Consider the following 27217-nt stretch of genomic DNA (forward strand, 5'->3'; position numbering starts at 1 on the left):
CTTTCAAAAACATACTTTTATTAGATATTCACAGTAAGTAATAAATAATTTTAATATTTTTTATTTACTAAACTTAATCATGATAAAATTAATTTTATTTTCAGATGATGAGCTAATTTATTTTGGATTCTTTCAGATTCTATTTTATTAAGTATTTTTTATTTAAGGCCTATTTTTTAAAAACTAAAATATTGTTTTAGATTAGTCCATAATATTCTACAAATGAAATTTATTTTAATAGTCTAAACCAAAATAGGTAAAATTAACTTCATGGATTAAGTTAAATTTTTTTCAAAATAATTTATTTTATTGTAAATCCTCCTTTTTTTCATCCACTCAAATATTTACACATAAAAATTTTTTGATTAATTTTTAAAAAAATTTTTTTAATTCCATTATTCTTTTATTCCTTTATTCCTTTATTCTTTTATTCCTTTATTCCTTTATTCTTTTATTCCTTTATTCCGTTATTCCTTTAAACATATTATTTTTTAAAAGTATCCATATAAATTTCAATCAAAAATAACAAGCTAACAATGAAACACAGATATTAAAATTGAAATTAGTTTTTGTTTGTCAATAAAATTAATTCAAAAAACAATTAAAGAAATAGATGTAAAATTAATTTTTTTAATTATGCATTGATGATGATAACTTTAAGAAGTTTGAATTGTTTAAAATATTTTGATTGAAATTTCAAAAACAATTTTAAGTCGTAAATAAATAAATTAATTTGTTCTGTTCTGTTCTGTTTTGTTTTGTTTTATTTTATTTTATTTTATTTTGAAAATGGAAATAAATTTGGTGATAAAGGAGCAAAAATAATCAGATTAGGTTAGAGTAACTGTGCTCAACATGTAAATTTAGAATTTTTAAAAAGGTGAATTTATTTCAATTTATTACTCTTGAAAAAAAATTATGGAAAAGCTTTTTATTCAAACTGAATTAAAAAGAAACAGCATCAAAATTCAATAAACGTCTTTAATCTTTAATTAAGCTTGACTTCATTTATAACAGCTCTAAATTAAATTTTGGGAATGATGGAGCTTCCGCTGAAAAATCTAATTTGCTGAATGCACATTTTTTTAAAGTTGAAAGCTTATTACATGTTGCTGAAGCTGAGCCTAACTTCTGATGCACGTTTATCGCCGGCGCTACTCGAAACAAGTAAAATAAAATAGTTGTACTAAGATGAAAATTCCAAAAAAACAAACGCTGCAATCTTTTTTTTTTACAGTTGATTTGCCTCTCAACTCGCTCATCTTATGGCTTAACACTTAGCTTTGGGAGCTGCATGCAAACGAATGGCCATCTAATCCTTTTTCTTTTAGATTTATGTTGTTTTATCATCATAATTTTTTTGAATTAATTGATCTAAAAATTGAATAAAATCAATAATGTATACTTTAAAAAAAAAAAGATTAATTAAAAAGTTAAAATTCAAAGTTTCAACATACAAAAATAAATAACACAAATGAATAACATAATAAGACTAAATGATAAGCCAAGCTTTTGAATTTTTATATATATATATTTTTTTTTTAATTTTCATGTTTCGAATGCGCTAGAGCAGGAGCAGCCTTAGCAGATAATTAAGTAGCAATTTATATAGTAGTTTATCGAAATTTGTTTGCTTCCAGCCTTCAGTTGAACTTTTTTGCTTGCTAAAGCATTTAGTTTTGCTCTTTAGTCAGCTTGAGCTCATTATCGAAGTGAATGCCCTAAAGCCCTAGTACCTTAGACTGCTCCATCGCGCAGCCCTCCTCGTGATCCTTGTAGGCATCGAAGTCATTCGAAGTATAGTCCTCACATACTTCACAAATGTACTTGATATAGTCTATTTTTTATAAAGAATTAATTGAACAGTAAGTAATTAAAAGATAAAGGAAAAATTAAATAGAAATACCAAGTTTCACAGCAAGCATCTTATGCTTGTTGATAATGTGCAGCTTTCTCGCCTTAAACGTACCGTAAGACTTTTTGCAATCTTACTTGAGACAGGGTATACGTGCCGCCTCCTAGCTCCCATTGCCCTGATGTTATCTGTCCTCGTCCTGATCATCTTCATCATCATCATTATCAGCGCCACGCAGTTTGTTCCTCTCCAGTTAATCCTTGAATGACCTGTACTCGTTAATCAACTCCAGCTACCTTTGATTCTTTTGCTCGAGTACTTTTTAAATCTTTTCGATTTTCTACCTATTTAACCCACTATTTGCAACCTTTTTCATGCCACTGCTAACCTCTACATTCTTCACTTTTATTTTATTTTGGCTCAAGTTATCAACTTCCTTTGCTTTGTTAAACTCTTTGAATTCTTTCAGCGCACTAAAGATTTATTCTTTATCAATCTTGACGTTATCTGAGCACTTGCTCAATAAGAAGTCGCCCAACTCATTTAAACTTTTATCACCAATGCTCATGCTTTTTAAACTAAAATATTTTGCTCGGGTTTAAGGCAAAAAATAATTGTAATTAAGTAAATAATATTTTGATTTTATATTTTTTATAAAAAAAATGAGAAAAAATATAAGTATTTAAATTTGTGTTTATGTCTTTGTTTATATTACAAAAACAAAAGATGTTAATATTCTAAACTATCTTCTATTTTCAAAATTATAAATAGGTTTTACTATTTTTATTCAAATCAAAGCAATGTTTTGCTAGATAAACATCTTTTTGATATGTACGGTAGAAGGGAGAATGCTGTTTTTTAATTTTCAAAAATATTATTATAAATAGTTCATTTAATATAAGAACATTTAATGTATTTAAAAGTTTCTTTTTATTAAATACCGAGCTAACATATTCTGCCAATCTTAAAAATTGAAAACTCATATAAAATTATTAAAAAAATATTTATTTATTTAAAAATATAAATTAATAAAATAATTTTGGGTGAAATATTAAGTATCATTTTACTAATAAAAAAAAAATATATTTTTTGCTTTTAAAACTTAACACATTATTATGGATTGATACATAAAATTATTATATGAAATATATTTATCATCAATATTTTAATAATGAAGAAAATATTCTTTAGTCTATAACATCTTTCTACTCTTTTTCTTATTACTGCTTTATAAAAAATTTTTTAAAATATACTTCTTGCAATATTTAGGAATTTTATATGCAAATCTGCTTCTCAAAATAATTTAACCTAATATTATTTATTTCTTAAAAAAAATAGAATGAATGGTTTTGTAGCTTTATTTTTAATTGATATAAATAACTTACATTCATCGCTTATATTAGATTTTTTATCTAAACGTTAAAATTATTCTGTGAGAGTAACAAATTATATAGCTGCTAATTGCTCTTCGCTTAGTATCATCATAATAGCCTTTTTCAAAAAAATAATGTCTTTGTATAAATCATAAATGTCTAAGCTTTTATTGACCTCTTACTAAATGTACTTTATAAAATCACAATCTATCTCTCTCTCCTGAAAAAATTTTTTTTATTTAAATTGCCTTATTATAAAATAGAATGATTAAATTAATAAATTTGTGTATTTTTGATATTTTACTTGAATTTAAAAATGGTATTTTTAATGATTTTTTTAAAACTATTGCTTTAAATACTTTTGAAATTTTAAAAGGCAGATTCCTTTAATATCTCCTTTTTTTAAGCTTAAGTTGAATTTTATTAGATAGAATCTCTACTATTAATATTATTAGATTATTTTGTATTAAATAAGGATCTACTTTAGAAAATATTCACACTTTTTTACTAATTCTATATTTTTGGGCTTGATAGAAAATTCCTTTAAGAGCCGATTTATTAACAGTTATACAAATTTTTTAATTTTAATTTTTTATAATAATTAGATGGTTAATTTTGTTATTTATTATCAATTTTAATTATATCTTGGTCGTTCTATTCTTTTTACTAGTTTCTTTCAGTTTGAAAGAGAATTAATTTTTTGCTTATCGATTCTGCGTTTGGAGTGTTTATTTCATAGTTTGGCAAATCGCTATGATCTATACTGGTCTAATTTTTTAAATTTAGAACACTTTCTTCAGTATTTTAAAAATTCTTTTTTAAGTTTATATTTAATCTATTGCTATCTATTTTTTCATTCTCTTCATTCAATTAGTCTTTCAATTTTAAATGAAATTTACCATTGTTATTGTTATTATTTTAAGAAAGATATTGGCTTTTTTCTACATAATCTCTAAGTTTCGTTGGAAAATCAGGCACAATAATGTCTTTTTTAATACAATCTTCTTAGACTTCATCTACCACTTCCACTTCATCTTTTTCAGTTTTTTCAGAAATCAAAGAAAAAATATTTTCTTAGTTTTTAATAAGATTATTATGGATTATGATTTTTCTATAGTTATCTTAATAAAGATTTTGAAGCATTAGCATAAAGAAGTCTTATTTTATTAACTTATAACTGTAAAATTTACCCAAAATTCTAAATATAACTATCAATCCAGCCACAGCATTTATAAGTGCTAAAATTTCTGTAATTGTTGGATATTAAATTTCAAATTATTAAACAATTTCATCCATTAGTATTATTTATTTACTATATGGGCCTACTCCTGATTCTAATGAAGAAATTCTATCAAAATTTTAAGTTGTTAGAGTATATTAAATAGGAGAAGTGTAAGTTTATCTCTACTAAAAAAGGAGACCTGAGTCTACATTAGTATCTTATTTTTACGCGCTGAGAGAATTAAGTACAAATTAAGCAGAGGATACATAATTATATAAGTTTCTGTAATTAGTTTGCATTTTTCTTGAAGTTGTATTGTATTACTATGTTTTGAGTTTCAGCTAAAAATATGCTTAATTTCCATCTATAATATTATCAATATCATTTTAGGCTGGGCAGTTATTAGGTACAGTTGTTTTTGTTTAGTCTTGATCATTGCAGCCATACAAACTAATGAAAAGAGAAGAATAAACTTGATTATTATCACTATTATCAAGCAAAAAAGTATAATTACTTACATTAGAAAAATCAATGCATATAAAACCTTATAATTAAGGTGTAGTGCATTAAAATGTATCGAGATTGATAACATTGTAAATATTATTTTTAGGATCTTAATAGTAAAGTTAAACAACATAAATAAGATATGTCTGATTCAAAGATTGTTAATATTAATCTATACTCATTGAGAAGTTATACATAAACTAAAACCCAACTAAATCATTATCGAAAGGTACTTCTATCCTATCATTTTTAATGAAGCTTTAAGATTAAAATTTAGGGTTTATTTAGTTGCTAAAAGTGAGATAAAATAAGTAAATAGCATAAGAAAGTGTCGTAGTAACAGCTAAAAAGGATAGGATTAATCCTACAATAGTGTTTCTTTTAAAATGCTTGGGCCCTATATTAAATTAAAACTCTGAAGAGAATAAATCTAAACTTTCAATATTCATTGTTTTTTATAGTGATAAAATGCACAGCTATCTCTACTCCTAGAGGATTTTATTTGCTTTTTGCTTCTACTTTTTATTTATTTTTATGTACTATTAAATAAATTATTCTTAATTCAAGACTGGTTTAGCTAAAATTTGCAATTGAAATAAACCTAAAAATAGAAATTTACCTTTGATTTTTCTCACTAAAATTTATTAATTTTTATTTCTTTATTTAATTTAATTCATAATTATTTGTAGCTTGAATTTTTTCTAAATTAAATAATATTTTGTTAAAATTCCGCACAAACTAACTACACTAACTGCTTTTTAAAGTAGGAAAATAATTTTTTAGCAAAAATACAAAAATTAGAAAAATGAAAATGAAAAGTAATTAAAAAATTTTGTTAGAATTATTAAATATTTTTATTATTAGCCTTATCCTTTTTTTCATAGTTGAAATTGGACCGTAATCAGCACAAATAATTATCTTGGTTATTTATTTAATTTTGATTATTTATCAAATATAACTTCCCTTAAAATATATTAATTTACTATTATTAGAAACTTGTAAAAAGTTTTCCAAAAGTTATAAATAACATAGAATAATAATTTATTTAACTACATAAGAAAATTGTTTAAAAATTTTTTCAAAAACATATTTTTATTAGATATTCACAGTAAGTAATAAATAATTTTAATATTTTTTATTTACTAAACTTAATCATGATAAAATTATGTTTATTTTCAGATGATGAGCTAATTTATTTTGGATTCTTTCAGATTCTATTTTATTAAGTATTTTTTATTTAAGGCCTATTTTTAAAAAACTGAAATATTGTTTTAGATTAATTAGTCCAAAATATTCTACAAATGAAATTTATTTTAATAGTCTAAACCAAATAGGTAAAATTAACTTCATGGATTAAGTTAAATTTTTTTCAAAATAATTTATTTTATTGTAAATCCTCCTTTTTTTCATCCACTCAAATATTTACACTTAAAAATTTTTTGATTAAAATTTTCCCTGAAGACCTTATATTTTTATTATAAAATGCGGGGAAAATATCGATCTCTATTGTATTTAAAAGCTTCGTTTTATTAAGTACCTGATTAGCTTATTCTAGCAATCTTGAAAATTGATAACTGAAATAAAATAATATTTGAAAATTTAAAAATATAAATTAATAAGTTATATAGAGCGAAATATTAAATATAAACATTTAACTTATAATATTTTAATAAAAAATTGATATTATTTAATCTATAACAATTGTTAATGATGGATAAATAAAATTATAGTGCAAAATATTTAGCATCAATATTTTAATAAAGAAGAATATATTCTTTAATCTATAGCATCTTGTTATATTTCTTATTACTATTTTATGAAAAATCTTTTTAGATATTCTTCTTGCAATAACTAAGAATTTAATATGCAAACCTGCTTCTCAAAATAATTTAATCTTCTTTTGTTTATTTCTTAAAAAAAATAAAGTGATTTTACTTTTCCTTTAAAATATAAAAATAACTTACATTCAGAATTTATATTAGATTTTTTATCAAAACTTTAAAATTATTCAGTGAGAGTTACAAATTATATAGCTGCTAATTACTCCTCGCTTAATATCATCATAATAGCCTTTTTCAAAAAAATAATATCTTTGTATAAATCATAAATGTTTAAATTCCTATCGACCTCTTACTCAATGTACTTTATAAAACCGTATTCTATCCCTTTCTACTTGAAAAATGTTTTAGACTTAAATTACCTTTTTTTTTTAATAAAATGATTAAATTAATAAATTTGAGAATTTTTTGAATCTTTACTTGAATTTAAAAAAGGTATTTTTTATGATTTTTTTAAAACTATTGTTTTAAATATTTTTTAAATGTAAATAATCATTTTCCTTCAATATCTCCTTTTTTTATCCTTGAGTTAAATTTTATTAGATAGATTCTTTATTACTAATATTAATAGGTTATTTATTAACAAATAAGGACCTACTTTAGATAACACTGGCATCTTTCTACTAATATTACTTTCTTGGGCTTGATAGAAATTACTTTTGAGAACTAATTTATTAGCTGCTAAACTAATTGTTTATTTTTATTTTATTTTGAGAATTTGATAGTTAATTCTATAGTTTATTATATTAACAATTTTCATTAATTTAAGTATTTTTAATTACATCTTGCTCAATTTATTCTTTTTACTAATTTTTTTCAATTTGAGAGTAAATTAATTTATTATTTATTGTTGATTCTGTATTTGGAGAGTTTATTACAGAGTTAACCAGATCGTTATTATTTATACTATTCTAATTTTTTATATTCAGCATATTTTCTTCATTGTTTTAAAAATTCTTTATTAAGTCTATATTTAATTTCTAGTTATTTACTTTTTCATTTTGTATGTTTAATTATTCATTAAATTTTACATGAAATTAACAACTATTATTATTATTATTATTATTACGATTTAAAGTTAGATTTTGACTTTTTTGAACATCCTCTCTAAGTTTTGTTGAAAATTCAGGAACAATAATGTCTTTTTTTATACAATTTTCTTAGACTTCATCTACATCTTCTTCTTTATCAGTTCTTTCAGTGGAAATCAAACAAGAAATATTTTCTTACTTTTTAATAAGATTATTATGGATCATGATTTTTCTATATTTATCTTAGTAAAGATTTTGAAGCAAGAGCATAAAGAAGTCTTATTTTATTAATTTTTAACTGTAAAATTTGCCCAAAATTCTAAATACAACGATTAATCCAGCAACAGCATTTACAAGTGCCAAAATTTCTGTAATCGTTGGATATTAAAATTAAAATTTTTAAACTATTTCATCCATTAGTAATATTTATTTACTATATGGGCCTAATCCTTATGTCAATGAGGAATTTCTATCAAAATTTTAAGTTGTTAGAGTATATTAAATAGGAGAAGAATAAGTTTATCTCTACTAAAAAAGGAGACCTAAGTCTACCTGAGTATCTTATTTTTATGTGCTCAGAGAATTAAGTACAAATTAAGGAGAGAATACATAATTATAAATGTTTCTGTAATTAATTTACATTTCTTTTGAAGTTGTATTGTATTACTAAGTTTTGAGTTTTAGCTAAAAATATGCTTATTATCCATCTATAATATTATTAATATCCTTTTGGGATGGACAATTATCAGGTACAGTTGTTTTTACTAAGTCTTAATCTCTGCAGCCATACAAATGAATGTAAATAGAAGAATAAATTTGATTATTTTTACTATTATCAAGCAAAAAAGTATAGTTACCTAGATTAGAAAAATCAATACATGTAAAACCTTATAATTAAGGTGCTGTGCATTAAAAAGTATTGAGATTGATAGTATTGTAAGTATTACTTTTAGGGTCTTAATAGTAAAATTAAACAATATAAACAAGATATGTCTTATTCAAAGATTTTTAATATTAATCTATGCTCATTGAATAATTATACATAAACTAAAACCCTATTAAATCATTTTCGAGAGGTACTTCTATCCTATCATTTGAAATGAAGCTTTAAGATTAAAATTTTGGTCTTAATTAATTGCTAAAATTGAGATAAAATAAGTAAACAGCATAAGAAAGCGTCGTGGTAACAGCTAAAAACGACAAGATTAATCCTAAGACAGTATCTCTTTTATAATGCTTGGGCCCTATATTAAATTAAAACTCTGAAGAAAATAAATCTAAACCTTAAATATTCATGATTTTTTTAGTGATAAGCGTGTAGTAGCTAGCTATACTTTTATAAGTTTTTATTTGTTTTTGTCTTCTAAATTTTTATTTATTTTGTGTGTTTATTAAATTAAATATTCTTAACTCAAGGCTGGCTTAACTTAAATTTACTTTTATGAAAAATTAAAGAATAGAATAGTAAATCTATGATTTTTCTCTTTTAGATTTATTAGATTTTTTTTATCATGTAATTTATAGAATTTATAAACAAATTGAATTATAATTAAAGCTTGAATCTAACTTTTTACTCAATTATAAACATATTCTGATAAAATCCTACTCAAGCTAACTGCATTAACTACTTTGTAATCAAGGAAAAAAATATGTTTAAGCAAAAATACTAAAATTAGAAAAATGAAAATGAAAAGTAATGAGTGACTTAATATCGTAGGTACTCATATAAAAGGATGATTTTTGAATAAGGACGAAAAATATTTTTCCTTATAAAAAGGTACTTCATCTTAAAAAATTTTTTTAAGTAAAACATATCAAAAACACGAATCTAATAAAGTATTTTATCAAATATTTTTTATTAAAATAAAAATGTACTTTTTAATGTATTTTATTTACTTAAATATTTATATACTTTAAATCACATACTTATTATATTATTAAAATAAATTTAAATAAAATATTCTCAAAAAATTAAAGCTGGTAAGTGAGATGTTTAAACTGAAATCGAAATGGCCTTAATATATGAACCTTTACCGTATATATATTTATATATGCTTTAATCTTAAACACACTATTATATACAGAAAAATAAAATTATACAGTGGGTAACATTTAGCATCAATATTTTAATAATGAAGAAAATATTCTTTAATCTATAGCATCTTGTTCTTATATTTCTTATTACTATTTTATCAAAAATTTTTTTAGATATTCTTCTTGCAATAAATAGGAATTTAATATGCAAATCTGCTTATCAAAATAATTTAGCCTGATATTGTTTATTTCTTAAAAAAATAAAATGATTTTGTTTCTATACTTTTAATTTATAAAATAACTTACATTCAATATTTATGTTAGATGTTTTGCCAAAACTTTAAAACTATTCAGTGAGAGTTACAAATTATATAGCTGCTAATTGCTCTTAGCTTAGTATCATCATAATAGCCTTTTTCAAAAAAATAATGTCTTTGTATAAATCATAAATATTTAAATTTCTATTGACCTCTTACTCAATCTATTTTATAAAACCGTATTCTATCCCCTTCTACTTAAAAAATGTTTTAGACTTAAATTACCTTTTATTATTTAATAATATGATTAAATTAATACATTTGAGAATTTTTGAATCTTTACTTGAATTTAAAAATGGTATTTTTGATTGTATTTTTAAATCTACTGTTTTAAATATTTTTTAAATATTAATAAGGAGATTCCTTAGATATCTCCTTTTTTTATGCTTAAGTTATATTTTGTTAGATAGATTCTTTATTGCTAATATTATTAGATTATCTTTTATTAAATAAGGACCTATTTTAGAAAACACTGGTACCTTTCTATTGATTCTATGTTTTTGGGTTTGATAGAAATTACTTTTGAGAGCTGATTTATTAGATGGTAAACTAATTATTTATTTTATTTTGAGAATTTGATAGTTAATTCTGTTATTTAATATAGCAAAAATTTTAACTAATTTAAGTATTTTTAATTACATCTAGCTCTTTTTATTTTTTTTACTAATATTTTTCAATTTGTGAGAAAATTAATTTATTGTTTATAGATTCTTCATTTGGATAGTTTATTACAGAGTTAGTTAAATCATTATTACCTATATTGCTCTAATTTTTTAAATTTAGCATACTTTCTTCATTATTTTGCTAATTCTTTTTTAAATTTATATTTAATTTCTAGTTTTCTTTTTTTTGATTTTCTACATTTATTTATTCATTAAATTTTAAAAGAAGTTAACAATTATTATTATTATTATTCTTATTATTTAAAGTTGGATATGGACTTTTTTCTACCTAATTTTTTGCTGGAAAGACAGGCACAATTAGGTCTTTTTTTATACAATTTTCTTATACTTCATCTGCCACTTCTTCTTTTTCATCAGTTTTTTAAGTGGAAATCAAACAAGAAATACTTTCTTACTTTTTAATAAGATTATTATGGATCATGATTTTTCTATATTTATCTTAGTAAAGATTTTGAAGCAAGAGCATAAAGAAGTCTTATTTTATTAAATTTTAACTGTAAAATTTGCCCAAAATTCTAAATACAACTATTAATCCAGCAACAGCATTTACAAGTGCCAAAATTTCTGTAATTTTTGGATATTATATTTGAAATTTTTAAACAATTTCATCCATTAGTAATATTTATTTACTATAGGGGCCTAGTCCTGATTATTAAGCAGAAATTCTATCAAAATTTTAAGTTGATAGAGTATATTAAATAGGAGAAGAGTAAGTTTATCTCTGCTAAATTAAGAGACCTAAGTCTACCTGAGTATCCTATTTTTATGTGCTCAGAGAGTTAAGTACAAATTAACCAGAGGATACATAATTATATATGTTTCTGTAATTTGTTTGGATTTCTTTTGAAGTTGTATTGTATTACTAAGTTTTGAGTTTCAGTTAAAAATATGCTTGTTATCCATCTATAACATTATTAATATCCGTTTGGGCTGGGCAATTACTAGGCACAGTTGCTTTTACTAAATCTTAATCTCTGCAACCATACAAATGAATATAAATAGAAGAATAAACTTAATTATTATTCATATTATCAAGCAAAAATGAATAGTTACCTACTTTAGAAAAATCAATACATGTAAAACCTTATAATTAAGGTGTTGTGCATTAAAATGTATTGAGATTGATTGTATTGTAAATTTTATTTTTAGGGTCTTAATAGTAAAGTTAAACAACATAAACAAGATATGTCTGATTCAAAGATTGTTAATATTAATCTATACTCATAGAATAATTATACATAAACTAAAATCCAACAAGATCATCTTCGAGAGGTACTTCTATCCTACCATTTGCAATGAAGCTTTAAGACTAAAATTTTGGGTTTATTTAGTTGTTAAAATTGAGGTAAAATAAGTAAAGAGCATACGAAAGTGTTGTAGTAACAGCTAAAAATGACAATATTAATCCTAAGACAGTATCTCTTTTATAATGTTTTGGCCCAATATTAAAATAAAACTCTGAAGAAAATAAATCTAAACCTTAAATATTCATGATTTTTTTAGTGATAAATGTGTAGCAGCTAACTGTAGTTTTAGGAGTTTTTATTTTCTTTTGGCTTCAAATTTTTATTTACTTATAAAATAAAGTATTCTTAATTCAAGGTTGGCTTAATTTAAATTTGTTATTAAGATAAATCAAAAAATAAAATAGTAAAAATCTTTGATTTTTCTTGTTTAAATTTATTCGTTTTTATTTTTTTCTTGTAATTATGCTTAATTATTTTTAAATAAAATATTAACTATTTAATAATCAAATAATTTTCAATTTAAGAAATTAGATAAAATATTAAAATTTGAATAATTTTTCAGATTTTTTATTTTAAAAATTTTATCTCTTTATTCAAAAATCATCCTTATTGATTGAATACCTACGGTATAATATTTTAAATATACAATTTTTAATTTATAATATATTTTTATTTTATAATAAAGCATGCTTAATTATTTTAAAAGAAAATATTTATAATTAATAATCAAATAATTTTCAAATAAAGAATATTAAAAAAAATAAATAAGTAAAAAATTAAAATTCTGTAATAATTTTAAAGAATATTTTGAAATAAATAAAAGAAACTTCTAAAAATATTATCAAAATTTAAGATTTCAATCTAAAGCTTGATATTTTTAAATGTTTCTTGAAAATTATGTAAATTTTATTAATTTTATTTGATTTCAACTTCAATAAAAATAAATTAAAACAGATATTCTAATTAATTAATAAAACTTTTATAAAAATAAATAATGTAATTAAAAATTATATTTTTAAAATGGTAGTGTTAAATCAAAATTTTAGATAGTCTTTCTCGTTATCTGAATTTTCAATTACTTTTCAGGCGCATGAGAATAATCAAGTACTTCAGTTACGAAGAAAGTCATTATTTCTATTCAATCAGTTTTAAAACTTTTTAGGCGATTGAGTTGAGTCCATAGAGAAAACCAAAAGGTGTATTTACTAGCATAGGAAATAGGAATATTTAGTTTAATTACTTGAGGGGGTATTTTGAGTTTTTTATCAATAATTATGAGTTAAATTAAATATATTTAGCTAGGAAATATAACATAAATTAATCATAATAATTAAATAAATTAAAAAGGACTTAATATTTTTTTTAATTAATTGAAAAGTAATAAATCTTTTTTTATTTATTTAATTTAATGCAAATATTTATAAGTATCTTTTTATTAAATACTTAACTAGTTTATTCTGCCAATCTTAATTAAATAATATCAGTGAATTTAAAAATATAATAACTTAATAAAATTATTTAGAATGAAATATTAAATACCAAAATTTTACTATGAAATAAATAAAATATTTATTTATACATTTTAATCTTTAACATTTTGTTATAAATTAATAAATAAAATTAAATAATGCAAAATATTTAGCATCAAGATTTTAATAATGAAGAAAATATTCTTTAATCTATAGCACCTTATTCTTATAATTCTTATTACTGTTTTATTAAAAATCTTTTTAGGTATTCTTCTTACAATAACTAGGAATTTAATATGCAAATCTGCTTCTCAAAATAATTTAACCTAATTTTGTTTATTTCTTAAAAAAAATAAAGTCATTTTTGCTACTATACTTTTAATTTATAAAAATAAATAACTTACATTCATAATTTATATTAGATTTTTTATGAAAACTTTAAAATTATTCAGTGAGAGTTACAAATTATATAGCTGCTAATTACTCTTCGCTTAACATCATCATAATAGCCTTTTTCAAAAAAATTATGTCTTTGTATAAATCATAAATATTTAAATTCCTATCGACCTCTTTCTCAATCTATTTTATAAAACCGTATTCTATCCCCTTCTACTTAAAAAATGTTTTAGACTTAAATTACCTTTTTTTATTTAATAAAATGAATAAATTAATAAATTTGTGAATTTATTTTTTGAATCTTTACTTGAATTTAAAAATGGTATTTTTGATGGTTTATTTAAAAATATTGCTTTAAATATTTTTAAAATGTTAATAGTCATTTTCCTTCAATATCTCCTTTTTTTATCCTTGAACTAAATTTTATTAGATAGATTCTTTATTGCTAATATTATTAGGTTATATATTATTAATTTAGGAGCTAGCACTTTTATACTAATTCTACTCTCTTGGGCTTGATAGAAATTACCTTTCAGAGTTGATTTATTAGCTGCTAAACTAATTGTTTGTTTTTATTTTATTTTGAGAATTAGATAGTTAATTATTCTATTATATATTTTAACAGCAATTTTCAAAAATTTAAGTATTTTTAATTTCATATTGCTCATTTAATTCTTTTTACTGATCTTTTTGAATTTGAGACAAAATTAATTTATGATTTGTTGATTCTGCTGCATTTGGAGAATTTATTACAGAATTGACCAGATCTTTATTATTTATACTGTTCTAATTTTTTATATCCAACATATTTTCTTCAATTTTTAAAAAGTTATTTTTTAAGTCTATATTTAATTTCTAGTTATCTATTTTTTCATTTTTTATGTTTATTTAGTCATTAAATTTTAAATGAAATTAGCAATTATTGTTATTATTTTTAATAGGATATTTATTTTTTTTGAGATAATCACTATTTTTTGTTTGAAACACAGGTACAATTAGGTCTTTTTTTATATAATTTTCTTAGACTTCATCTACCGCTTCTTCTTTTTCAGCCTTTTCAGTGGAAATTGAACAAGTAATATTTTCTTACTTTTTAATAAGATTATTATGGATCATGATTTTTCTATATTTATCTTAGTAAAGATTTTGAAGCAAGAGCATAAAAAAGTCTTATTTTATTAAATTTTAACTGTAAAATTTCCCCACAATTCTTAATACAACTATTACTCCAGCTACAGCATTTACAAGCGCCAATATTTCTGTAATTGTTGGATATTAAAATTGGAATTTTTAAACAATTTCATCCATTAGTATTATTTATTTGCTATATGGGCCTAATCCTGATGTTAATGCTGAAATTCTGTCAAAATTTTAAGTTGTTAGAGTGTATTAAATAGGAGAAGAATAATATTATCTCTGCTAAATAAGGAGACCTAAGTCTACCTGAGTTTCTTATTTTTAAGTGCTCAGAGAGTTAAGTACAAATTAAGAAGATGATACATAATTATATATGTTTCTGTAAGTAGTTTGGATTTGCTTTGAAGTTGTATTATATTACTAAGTTTTGAGTTTCAGCTAAAAATATGCTTATTTTCCATCTATAACATTATTAATATCATTTTGGGCTGGGCAATTATGAGGTATAGTTGTTTTTACTAAGTCTTAATCTCTGCAACCATATAAATGTATGTAAATAGAAGAATAAACTTGATTATTATTACTATTATCAAGTAAAAAAGTATAGTTATTTGCTTTAGAAAAATCAATGCATGTAAAACCTTATAATTAAGGTGAAGTGCATTAAAATGTATTGAGATTGATAGTATTGTAAGTATTATTTTTAGGGTCTTAATAGTAAAGTTAAACAACATAAACAAGATATGTCTGATTCAAAGTTTGTTAATATTAATCTATGCTCGTTGAATAATTATACATAAACTAAAATGCAACTAAATCATCTTCGAGAGGTACTTCTATCCTATCATTCGTAATAAAGCTTTAAGATTAAAATTTTGGGCTTAATTAGTTGCTAAAATTGAGATAAAATAAGTAAATCGCATAAGAAAGAGTGGTTGTAACAGCTAAAAAAGACAAGATAAATCCTAAGACAGTATCTCTTTTATAATGCTTTGGCCCTATATTAAAATAAAACTCTGAAGAAAATAAATCTAAACCTTAAATACTCATTGTTTTTTTTAGTGATAAGCTTGTAGCTGCTAGCAATAGTTTTAGAGGTTTTTATTTTCTTTTCGTTTCTAAGTTTTATTTATTTTTATGTATTAATTAAATGAAATAATCTTAATTCAAGACTGGCTTACCTTAAATTTATTATTAAGATAAAAAAAAAATACAAAATGTTTGATTGTTTAGATTACATTTTTTCATGTAATTTAATTTAGAATTTATTAAAAAAAATTGATCATAATTAAAGCTTGAATATAATTTTTACTCAATTGCAAGCATATTTTGTTAAAATCCTACCCAAGATTATTAAATTAACAGTATTTTAAGGTAGGAAAAAAATTTTTTAATCAAAAGTACTAAAATTAGAAAAATAAATGAAAAATATAAATTTCAATAATTTGATTTTATTGAGCCAATTTTAAATGCCCTGGCCATAATAGAGAAATTAATTAAAAACTCCAAGTTACTTTTTTCTTCAAATTAATTGCTATTTTTATTTTCTTAATTTAATGTAAATATTTAAAATTTTCCTTTTAGTAATTACCTGACTAACTCATTCATTCATTCTGCAAACCTTTAAAGTTGATAACTCAAATAAAATAATATTTGTTAATTTAAAAGTATTAAATAAAAACAATATGTAGAATGAAATATTAAATATTAGTATTTTACTAATAGAAAAAAAATATAAATTTTCTTTAATCTTTAAATCGCTATTACAGTTGGATATATAAAATTATATTAAATAGTTTGATATATTTAACATCAATATTTTAATAATGAAGAAATTATTCTTTTATCTTTAGCATTTTGTTCTTATATTTCTTATTATTATTTTATGAAAAATCTTTTTAGATATTCTATCTGCAATAACTAGGAATTTGATATGCAAATCTGCTTTTCAAAATAATTTAACCCTCTATTGTTTATTTCTTAAAAAAATAAAATGATCTTATAGCTATTCCTTTAATTTATAAAAAGAACTTACATTAAATATTTATGTTAGATGCTTTATCAAAACTTTAAAATTATTCAGTGAGGGTTACAAACTATATTGCTGCTAATTGCTCGCTCTTCGCTTAATATTATCATAATAGCCTTTTTCAAAAAAAGAATTTCTTTATATAAATCATAAATGCTTAAATTCCTATTGACCTCTTACTCAATGTACTTTATAAAATCACATTCTATTAATCAAAATTTGAAAATAAATAAATAAACAAATAATTGCTCGAAAAAGTTAGTTTTTGGCCTTAATAAAATAAATTAATAGTTTGTATTAATTAAAATTTTGTATTCATTAGAATAATATTATAAATGAAAATATCAATATGCATAACATAAAATTAAATATTGTAAAATAAGTCCTCCAAATGAAATGGTTGGCAGACGAAAAAAAAAAATGGCCTGATACTTTATTGTGAAAATTATTTTATTTTAAAAACAAATTACAAGTTTAAAATTGTTATCATTATATATATATTATTTAAAATTAATTTACTTAAATTTTCTTATTTAACAATATTTAAAATAAAAGAAATAAAATTTGTTACTTCGTTAATTTTTTTATAATTTTTAATTTAAACTTTTACAAAAAAATAATTAAAAAACAAACATTCACTAATTTTTTTTAAAAATAGAAGAAATAATTCTATTATTAATTTCATTTTTATTATTGTTCAGTTAGTATTTAAAAAAGAATTTTTTTATATATTCTTCCTGTAACTGTTAAGATTGCATTATGCAAAATTACTTTTCAAAATAATTAAGCTTCTCTTTTATTTCTATTTATTTATTTAAAAATTTTGTTATTTTCTTTAAAATAATAATAATTTACTTTGATAATCATCTGAAAACTTATTTTTCACAAAGTCAAGATTCAGTACATTTTCTGTGAGACCTACAAATTGAATAGCAGCTAATTAATCTTTGGTTAATAGAATTGAGATTGCTTTTTTTAAAAAAATGATGTCTTTGTATAATTCATATATATTTAAATTTTTATTGACCTCTTATCCAACATTCATTAAAATTTTGAGATCTAATCCTTTAGATTTAAGAAAATCTTTAGATCTATATAATCTTTTTTGAAAATTAAATTAAAAAAAATTAATTTATTTTAAAAATAAAATTGTAATTTACTAAAATTTAAATAAAATATTTTGAATCATTTGTTTAGTTGGTTTATTTTGAATGGCTTTTAACTTTTAAGAAACAGCTAAGCTTAAAGTGTCATTGTTTTAGTTTTTTTTTCGAGTTTCAATGATTGATCCGTTAAAAGCAGATTTTGCTTAATTAAATAATGTCTTTTTAGAATTTGTTTGGATCTGGCTATTAGTCATTTTTATTTGATTTTTGTTTATACTTATAAAACTTTTTTAAGTGCTAATGTTTTATTTCTTTGAAAACATGTAACTTTCATCTTTTAGGTCAAAATCTTCAATCAGTATATTACTCTATTTATATAAGGGCGAAGAGTCATTACAATAATTGTTGCTATTATTATTTTAATTGTTCTTAGAAGGAAATATATTTTTTTCTGGAGTATCTCTAAATTTAGCTGGGAATGTAGGAACCAACATTTCACTTTTATTCTAATACTCTTCTGAGATAATGTCTGATGATTATTTTAAATTTATAATTTATTATGAAATATCTTCCTTTTTTTCAATTAGATTATTATGCTCAAGTATTTTTTCGTATTTATCTGAGTAGATGTTTTGTAGCAAAAGCATAAAGAAGTCTTATTTAATAAGCTTTTATGAATAAAATCTACCAATAAATCTTGCAATCATTACTAATGCTGCAACCCCATTTATTAGTGCCAGAATTTCTGTAATTGTAGGATACTAAATTTAGAATTACTAAACAATTTCATCCATAAATATCATCGTTTAATAGTATGGACCAAATCCTTACTTTAAAGAAAATTATCTATCAAAACTTTAACTTATTTAATTATATTGTATTGGAGACTAAAAATTAAGCTCATTCTGATATAATAAACCTAAGTTAACTTTTGTTTCCTATATTTAGGTATTGAGAGTAATGATAGTATATTAATTAGAGTATATATAATTATATATACTTCTATAATTAGTTTGAATCTATTTAGAAGTAGTGTTGTATTATTATGTTTTAAGTTTTAGGTAATAATAAGAACCTAAATTATTAATAGCATTATCAATTTCAGTTTATGAAGCACAGTTATCTGGAATAGTTGTCTTTTAAACATCTAAATCTAAACATCCATACATATTTATGTAAATTCCAGAATAAATTTAATTGTCATTACTGTTATCAAGTAAAAAAGTGTAATTGCTTACTTAGGAAAAATCTATGCAGTTAAATCCTTTTAGTGAAGGGTCAGTACATTTAACAACATCAAGATCGATGGTTAAGTAAATCTGATTTTTCAAGTCTTAGTAATAAAATTAAGGATAATACACAACATAGGTTTTATTCTGTGAAGCCTGATATTCATCCAAAGTCATAGATAAATTGTAAAATTATTAAAACCCTATAAGATCTTAGCTTAAAGGTACTTCTTTCCTAAAGCTTGTGATGAAACTCTATGATCTAAATTTTGGATCAATCAAATTACTAAAATACTAATTAAATATGTAAAATATATAAAAGAGAACTATAGCAACAGTTACCACAGATAAAGACAAACCTAAACAAGTTCCTCTTTTATATCTTCCTTCTCCCATATTAAAGTTAAATTCAGAAGAAAATAAATCGAATTTAAGAATGCTCATTACTTTTACTATATCTATCCTACTCTCTTATCTTTACTTCTAGTTTTTAATTAATTTTTTTCTTCTACTATCTGACTAAATATACTTTTTTAATTTACAATCAAATTATAGATAGTTGTTTAACACTTTTTTAAAATATAAATATTTTTTAATTACAATCAATAAGAACTAATATAGTAAAAAAAATTCTTAAATAAATTATGATAGTGACTTCAAAGAAAATGATAAATAAAATAACAAATTAATTACTAGATTATCAATAAGTAAAATAAATAGACAAAATCAATTTTTATGTCAAACTAAAATATATAAATGTTTCCTTATTTCGTTTTAAAATGATCACTAATTTTTGATATTTGATAACAATAGAGCAAATTTAGTAATATTATGCAAGTTAAATTATTAAAGCATGATTATTTTTAAAAAAACTCATTCAATTTATTTTATATGTCATCTTTTAATATTAATAATTTAATTGGGAGACAAATAAAAGAAATAGAATAAATTTTATCAATTAATTATATTATAGATTTAAAATTTATCAATTCAGTTATCATTAAAACAAAAACAAAAACAAAAAAATATCTAAAAATTCTAAAAGTATTTATAAATTTTAACAACTTTCTTATAATAATCTAATTCTATGTTTCACTTTTAACCTGATTTGTTTTACTTTAACTAATCAAATTATTTTTAATATGTTAACTCAGTTAACTTAAAATATATTTATTGCTTATTACAAAAACAAAATATTTTAAGTTGATTTACTGCTTATAAGGGTATAATTTATGTAAAGCAAGATGCCATACAAAAATTTCGTGGTTTGCATACCACTCATTATGAATTAGATTTTAATTAATTAAAAAATTTGATTTTTATATTTTATAATAAAATTTTTATTATGAATTTAATTTATTATAATTTCAAAAATAAATAATTTTTTTCATCATAATTTTTAAATTTAGTTAAATTTTGTGAAGTAGGGTAGCAAAAATACAGGGTTTGGGGTCATCAATTTCTGTAGAAATTATTCCAAACATTCAAAATTTGTAGATAAAAGAAATTAATTTATTTCTTATCTCACAATATATTTTAATTATTTAATAATCAAGCTTTTTATCCCTATTCCAAAGATTTAATGCTAATATTAATATTTTATTCATAACTAATCTAATTTTTTTCTACATATTTTCAAAATTTATTGTGTCAAATTATTAAATAGAGAATTAAATTATTTTATTCAATAAAAATATAACAAATTATAAAATATACCAATTTATACATTTTATATCATAATTTTATTAATATTGAAGACATTATCCTTTAATCTATTTCGTTATATTATTTGTTTTACTAGCATCTTTAAATAAATTTATATATATATTTTTATTGCAAATCTTATGATCGTAGAATGCAAAACTATTTTTCAAAATAATTAAGCTTGCTTTTTATTTCTTAAAATCATAAAAATATAAATACATGATTAGTTATTAAAATAATTAATTTACAATCATAACTAAGTTTTGATTAGCTATTCTTTAAATCTAGGTTCAAAAATTGTTCTGAAAGACCTATACAATATATAGCAGAGAGTTGATCTTAGCTAAGAAGCATAGTAATTGCTTTTTTCAAAAAAATAATATCTTTATAAAGCTAAAATACATCTAAGCTTGTATTAATCTCTTGTTAAACTTTGTGGATAATTTTATTCTCTATACCTTTTGATTTTAAAAATTCTTTTGTCTTGAAAATTCTAATTTTTATAATAAATAAATAAAACGTTAAACAAAAAATTATTTATTTATTTTTTTAAAAAATTTTACTTAAATTTAAATATAATATTTTTTATTTATTATTTTATTGAAGGACTTTAAATCTTTCTAAATTTAGAAGAATAAGCTTGACTAAAATCTTCTTTATTTCTATTCTAATAGATAATTTTATTATTTAGATTTTCTAAATTATCTTTAATATTAAGCTCTCTTGTTTACTTTTAACTTTATTTACTTGAATTTTAACTTTCCTTTTAATAATTAGAAGGTTGGAGAAAGTTTAATAAAAAACTTTAAGACTTGGTCTATGAACTTGTTAAAAAACTAAAATTTGGAGAATTGATCAACAGATTTTAATCACTTTTTTTGTTTCTTGTACTAATTTATTCTACAGTAATTAGCTGCTAGTCATCTTTTTTATACATTAAATTTTCTTCTTTATTCATATATTTTTATAAATTTTAAGTGGCATCGTCTTTTGATTAATGAGTCAATTAATTTTTATCAACATGGATTTTTGATTTAGTATTGAGACTTGGTATAAAAATTTGCTTTTTTAAATTCTTTTCCAAGTTATCATCTGAAAATTCTTGCTTTATATTTGTTAATTAATCAAAATTATAATTCTTTTAAATTATAAAATGATTATGTTAAAGTATTTATTCATACTTGCTCCTAAAGATGTTTTAAAGTATGAGCATAAAGAAGTCTTAGTAAATTAGCTTTTAGGAATATAACCTACAAAAAAATCTAGAAATGATAACTAGAATAGCAACTCCATTGACAAGTGCCAAAATTGAAGTTATTGTAGGGTACTAAATATTAATTTTTTATACAATTTCATCAATTCTGATAATTACTTACATATATGGACCCACACCTGATAACAAAGATAGATTTCTATCAAATGATTAAATTACCTAATTATGCTATATTGGGGAAAAATAATTTTCTTAACTTTAAGATAATAATCCTATGCTAACCTAAGTCTCTTAAGTTTATGTATAGATAGTATTAACTATGTATTAATTAGATAAAACATAGTTGTATACACTCCTATAATTAGTTTGAATCTACTACGAAGTAGTATTGTATTATTAAGTTTTAAGTTTAATATAGAAGTAAGCATCTTTTCCATTAATTACATTATCTATATCAATTTAATTAGCACAATTACTAGGGAATGTAGTTTTTACTTAATCTAAGTCTTAACAACCATACATACTAATATATATCTAAGAGTAAACATTATTATTATTACTATTATCAAGTAATAGAACTTAGTCTTAAATCTTTGAGAAATCAACACAATAGAAGCCTTATAAAGCAGGATCATTGCATTTAACAATATCAAGATTGATAGTATTAAATATATTATTTAAAGTATCCTAATAGAAATATTAAGCATAAAAAACTGCATATGTTTAATTATAAATTTGTTAATACTGATCTATTGTCATTGAGAGATTATAATAAAATTAAAACCCTACTAGATTCTAGCTTAAGTCTACTTTTTTCTGATAGTCTGTGATAAAACTTTGAGATCTAAAGTTTGGACTAATCAAATTATTCAAATATTAATAAAGCATATAAACGAAGTAATAAAAAACAGCACCATAAGAAAGTATAGATAATATGAAGCCAAAGCAACTACCTCTTTTTTACTGTTATTAAGTTCCAATATTAAAATAAAACTCAGAAGAAAATAAATCATATTTGTTAATATTCATTTCTATTGTTATGAAAATCACTATATTTTTATTTCTACTAACTAATTGATATCACTTATCTCTACTTTTACTTAATTATTCTTTTATTATATAAATTATTAAGCTCATAAAATTCCAATTTTAATTTATGTATTCCCAAATCATATAATTCTTTTAGCATTCTCTCTATAATAATTATTTCCTTAATAAAATTAAATTTAATAAAAAATTAAATATTTTTTTATAAATGAAAAAAAAATTTAAAAATAATAAAAAAAGGTATCAAAATAGGTTTGTTTCGAACCTGAATAAACAACAATAAAATATATTTTTTTCATTGAATTATATTCGAATACTGTTATATGTAAATTTTTTGATGTTTTAATTGAATTTAAAAATGGTATTTTAATGATTTATTTAAAACAAAAGATTTAAATATTTTTAAAACATTTTAAAATTTGTTTTACTTTAAGTTGAAAATTTTTATTTGTTTATTTTATATTCTTGATGTAATTACTTTTAGCAATTTTAAGTATTTTTTAAATAAAGAGTAAATTAATATATTTTGGATTCTTTATAAAATATAAAATAAGCTTCTTAAAAAATGTAATATTGCATAACTAAATTTTATAATTTACTCAAGTTTACTTAATTATTACAAGTAAAGTATTGTGTGTTGTTATAAATAAAAAAATCAACTAACTTTTTACAATTTACAATTAATAGATTTCAAAAGAAGTTAAAAAATATAAAGGATGATTAACTTAAATATTTTTAATACAACAACTGTGATTAACAATCTAGTTCTTCATGAATTAGACCTAAATTTATACTTAGTTACATTAGAATTGCATATGAAATTTTATATGCCAATGAGTTAGAATTTGAGGTGAAATTTTTAATTTCATTTTGTCATAAATATAGATGAACATATTCTTTAGTCTATTTCATTTTTTTGTTTATTCTCTTATTATTTGAGTAAGAACTTTTATAAATACAAATCTTATAATTCCTGAGACTGTAATATACAAAGCTACTTTTCGAAGTAATTTAATTTGTTATCTATTTCTATTTATTTTTTAATACAATAAATAAACATATGCTTTAGATCCTTATTTATTAAGACTTTTTTATTAAAGCCATATTTTTAAAAAATTAAATTAAAAGCCTATTTGGTATGGGTCAAAACAGAGTTTATGTGATTTAAATTTTTGAGAATTTACAATATTTCAGCCAAAAAACTGAATGTAAATTTATATGAAATAACTTTATTAAGCTCCTATTAGATGTTCATCTCTTTTTAAATTTAGATTAAAGAAATTTTCAGTAAGACTTATACATTAAATAGCCGCTAATTATTGATTGCTTAAAAGTATTGATATAGCCTTTTTTATAAAAATTACATCTTTATAGAATTCATATATGTCTAAACTTTTGTTGACTTCGAACTAAATGTGATTTATCAATTATTTATCTATTCCTTTAGACTTAAAATATTTTTTCGATTTGAAAAACCTTTTTGAAAAAAATTTTAAATATCAAATTTGATTAATAAAAATATAATTTAAATATTTTACTTAAATTTAAAAATAAAGTTTTTAATCAGTTTTCTTATTGAATTGCTATAAATTGCTTTGAATTTCTCAGTTAGGGTTTTATTTTTCAATTTATTATTGCTTTCCAAATAAATAGTTTCTTTCTTTTGAGTTTGTTAAATTTTATGAGTAGTTTTTTTATTTTATTTCTTTAAAATATTAGATTTACTCGAATCAATACTTTCTTTTTGATAGAAAACTGCTCTTGGACTCTTAACGTTTCCTTTTGGGGAAATAGTTAGTAGGCTACCTAATTGTTTAGCTTTGTTTGTAAAATCGTAAAGTAAAATTTTATTATTTTTTTATAAGGTTTAACTTGTTTTGTTTATTTGAGTGAGTAATATATATCTGGTTTTTAATTTTCTTCGCTTTTTATACTACTTTAAAATATATTTTAATTGAAATCACTAGCCTGAGATTTTTCAACATTATCTTTTAATTTAATTTAAAAATTTGGGATAAAAATATTATTGCTATTGTTCCTTTCAAACATTTCATCATCTTATTTTAGATTTGATTCATTAATAGATTTATTTTATTAAATAAATTTGTTTTATTATAGTATCTTTAAGTATTTATCTTGATAAATATTTTGAAGTAGTATCATAAAGAAATCCTATTTGATTAATCTTTGTGAATAAAATCTACCAAAATATCTTAAAACTGTAACTAAAGTAGCTACTCCATTTACAACAAACAGCAAATATTTCTGTGAAAGTGGGAAATTAAATTTCAAATTACTAAACAATTTCATCCATTTGTATAATTACTTAATTATATGGACCTAACCCTTATTTTAATGAGAATTCCTTATTAAAAGTTTTATTTATTTAATTATACTAGATTGGAGAGGAAAATGTTTCTTAACTTTAAAATATTAACCCTTAATTGACACTAATCTCTTGCATTTAGGTGCTTAAGGTGTTGACAAAAAACTAATTAGATGAAAGGTAATTGTAAATATTTCTATAATTTGTTTAAATCTTTTTGGATGTTGTGTTATATTGCTATATTTTAAGTTTTAAATAAAAATAAGAATCTAAAACATTAATTACATTATCAATTTCAGTTTAATTGGCAAAATTATTAGGAATATTAGTTTTTACATTATCTATATCTAAGCAACCGTATGTATTAATCTATATTGAAGAGTAAACAGTTAACTAATCACTATTATCAAGCAATAAAGTGTAATTACTTATTTAGGAAAAGTCTATACAATAGAATCCATTCAAATAAGGATCAGTGCATCTTACAATATCAAGGTTAAATGTATTGTAAATATTATTTTTAATATCTTAGTAGTAAAATTAAGCATAAAAAATAATATATGTTTTATTTTAAGATGTTTAATATTCATCAATAGTCATTGAATAATTATAATTAAACTAAAATCCAACCAAATCTAAAGTCAAAGGCACTTCTTTCCTGTTTTCTGTGATAAAACTTTAAGATCTAAATTTCGGATTTATCAAGTTATTGAAATATTAATTAAATAAGTAAAAAAAGTAAAAAAGTACAACCACAGTAGCTATCACAGATAACGATAGTCCCAAACTGTGCCTCTTTTGTATTTCTAGCTTCCCATATTAAAATATAATTCTGAAGAAAATAAATCGTACTTGAGAATATCCATATATGAATCAAAATATTATCTTAATTTTGTTATTAATTACTTCTACTTTTTAAATTAATTAAAAGCTAGCTGAATTTCTTGAACCAATTAAATTCTTATTTTTTATAATTATTAAATTAAAGTTATCATATTTTTAGACACTAAGATAAAAACAGTAATGATTTTTTTGAATATTTAAAGCTTTTTTCTGTTTATGTTAAATTATAATTAAAATTTAATAAAAATTAAATTTAAAACTAATTACCTAACATATACAGGATACGAAAAAAATAATGTCCATACTTTTTCAAAGATCTTTGATATAATGAAACTTATTATATTTTGTGAATATATTGTAGAATTATTGGCGGGGTAGTCTGGAACCGGACAATGAATGAAAAATTCAATTCTTATTTGATATAATTTTTGTGATAAAGTATAAAAAAATTTTTTTAAATAAAAATTTCTATCAGAGCATAATCTAATTTTGTTAAGCATATTTTCAAGGCCATAATGAAATTAATTAAAAATGTCAATTTACTTTTTTCTTCAAGTTAATTGATAAGTAACAAATTTTTTTTATTTTTAAATTAATGCAAATATTTTTAAAAT

At 21.1% G+C, this 27217-nt stretch overlaps 6 protein-coding genes across 6 annotated transcripts; 1 reads left to right on the forward strand and 5 right to left on the reverse strand. All coding sequences in view use genetic code 6, as the record gives it.

The window, feature by feature from the left end:
• Window positions 1-1643: 1643 nt before the first annotated feature.
• Window positions 1644-2423, reverse strand: TTHERM_00539011 (hypothetical protein; the record flags this gene model as incomplete). The annotated part of the gene is made up of 2 exons (XM_001470676.1): window positions 1644-1837; window positions 1907-2423. 2 exons carry the CDS (start codon window positions 2421-2423, stop codon window positions 1644-1646), a joined length of 711 nt encoding a protein of 236 aa, XP_001470726.1.
• A 589-nt stretch (window positions 2424-3012) lies between these two features.
• On the reverse strand, window positions 3013-12349 carry TTHERM_000539021 (transmembrane protein, putative; the record flags this gene model as incomplete). The annotated part of the gene is made up of 9 exons (XM_012795594.1): window positions 3013-3179; window positions 3241-3476; window positions 3533-5212; window positions 6999-7154; window positions 7450-7523; window positions 7575-8191; window positions 8258-9067; window positions 10164-10399; window positions 10458-12349. The coding sequence occupies 9 exons, from the start codon at window positions 12347-12349 to the stop codon at window positions 3013-3015; spliced, it is 5868 nt and encodes a 1955-aa protein (XP_012651048.1).
• A 1739-nt stretch (window positions 12350-14088) lies between these two features.
• TTHERM_000539032 (hypothetical protein) lies at window positions 14089-14352 on the reverse strand (the record flags this gene model as incomplete). Its single annotated transcript, XM_012795595.1, has 2 exons — window positions 14089-14213; window positions 14277-14352. 2 exons carry the CDS (start codon window positions 14350-14352, stop codon window positions 14089-14091), a joined length of 201 nt encoding a protein of 66 aa, XP_012651049.1.
• A 6-nt stretch (window positions 14353-14358) lies between these two features.
• Window positions 14359-16156, reverse strand: TTHERM_000539043 (transmembrane protein, putative; the record flags this gene model as incomplete). Its single annotated transcript, XM_012795596.1, has 2 exons — window positions 14359-14414; window positions 14593-16156. The coding sequence occupies 2 exons, from the start codon at window positions 16154-16156 to the stop codon at window positions 14359-14361; spliced, it is 1620 nt and encodes a 539-aa protein (XP_012651050.1).
• A 1549-nt stretch (window positions 16157-17705) lies between these two features.
• On the reverse strand, window positions 17706-20032 carry TTHERM_00540020 (AMP-binding enzyme family protein). The gene is made up of 3 exons (XM_001007927.3): window positions 18296-20032; window positions 17991-18235; window positions 17706-17937 (listed from the first exon to the last, which is right to left on the reverse strand). The coding sequence occupies exons 1-3, from the start codon at window positions 19912-19914 to the stop codon at window positions 17771-17773; spliced, it is 2031 nt and encodes a 676-aa protein (XP_001007927.3). The 5' UTR covers window positions 19915-20032; the 3' UTR covers window positions 17706-17770.
• A 2347-nt stretch (window positions 20033-22379) lies between these two features.
• Window positions 22380-23046, forward strand: TTHERM_000540039 (hypothetical protein; the record flags this gene model as incomplete). The annotated part of the gene is made up of 3 exons (XM_012795597.1): window positions 22380-22498; window positions 22651-22769; window positions 22964-23046. 3 exons carry the CDS (start codon window positions 22380-22382, stop codon window positions 23044-23046), a joined length of 321 nt encoding a protein of 106 aa, XP_012651051.1.
• Window positions 23047-27217: the final 4171 nt, after the last annotated feature.

The sequence above is a fragment of the Tetrahymena thermophila genome (assembly GCF_000189635.1).
Source record: "Tetrahymena thermophila SB210 genomic scaffold scf_8254807, whole genome shotgun sequence".
NCBI lineage: Eukaryota > Ciliophora > Oligohymenophorea > Hymenostomatida > Tetrahymenidae > Tetrahymena > Tetrahymena thermophila.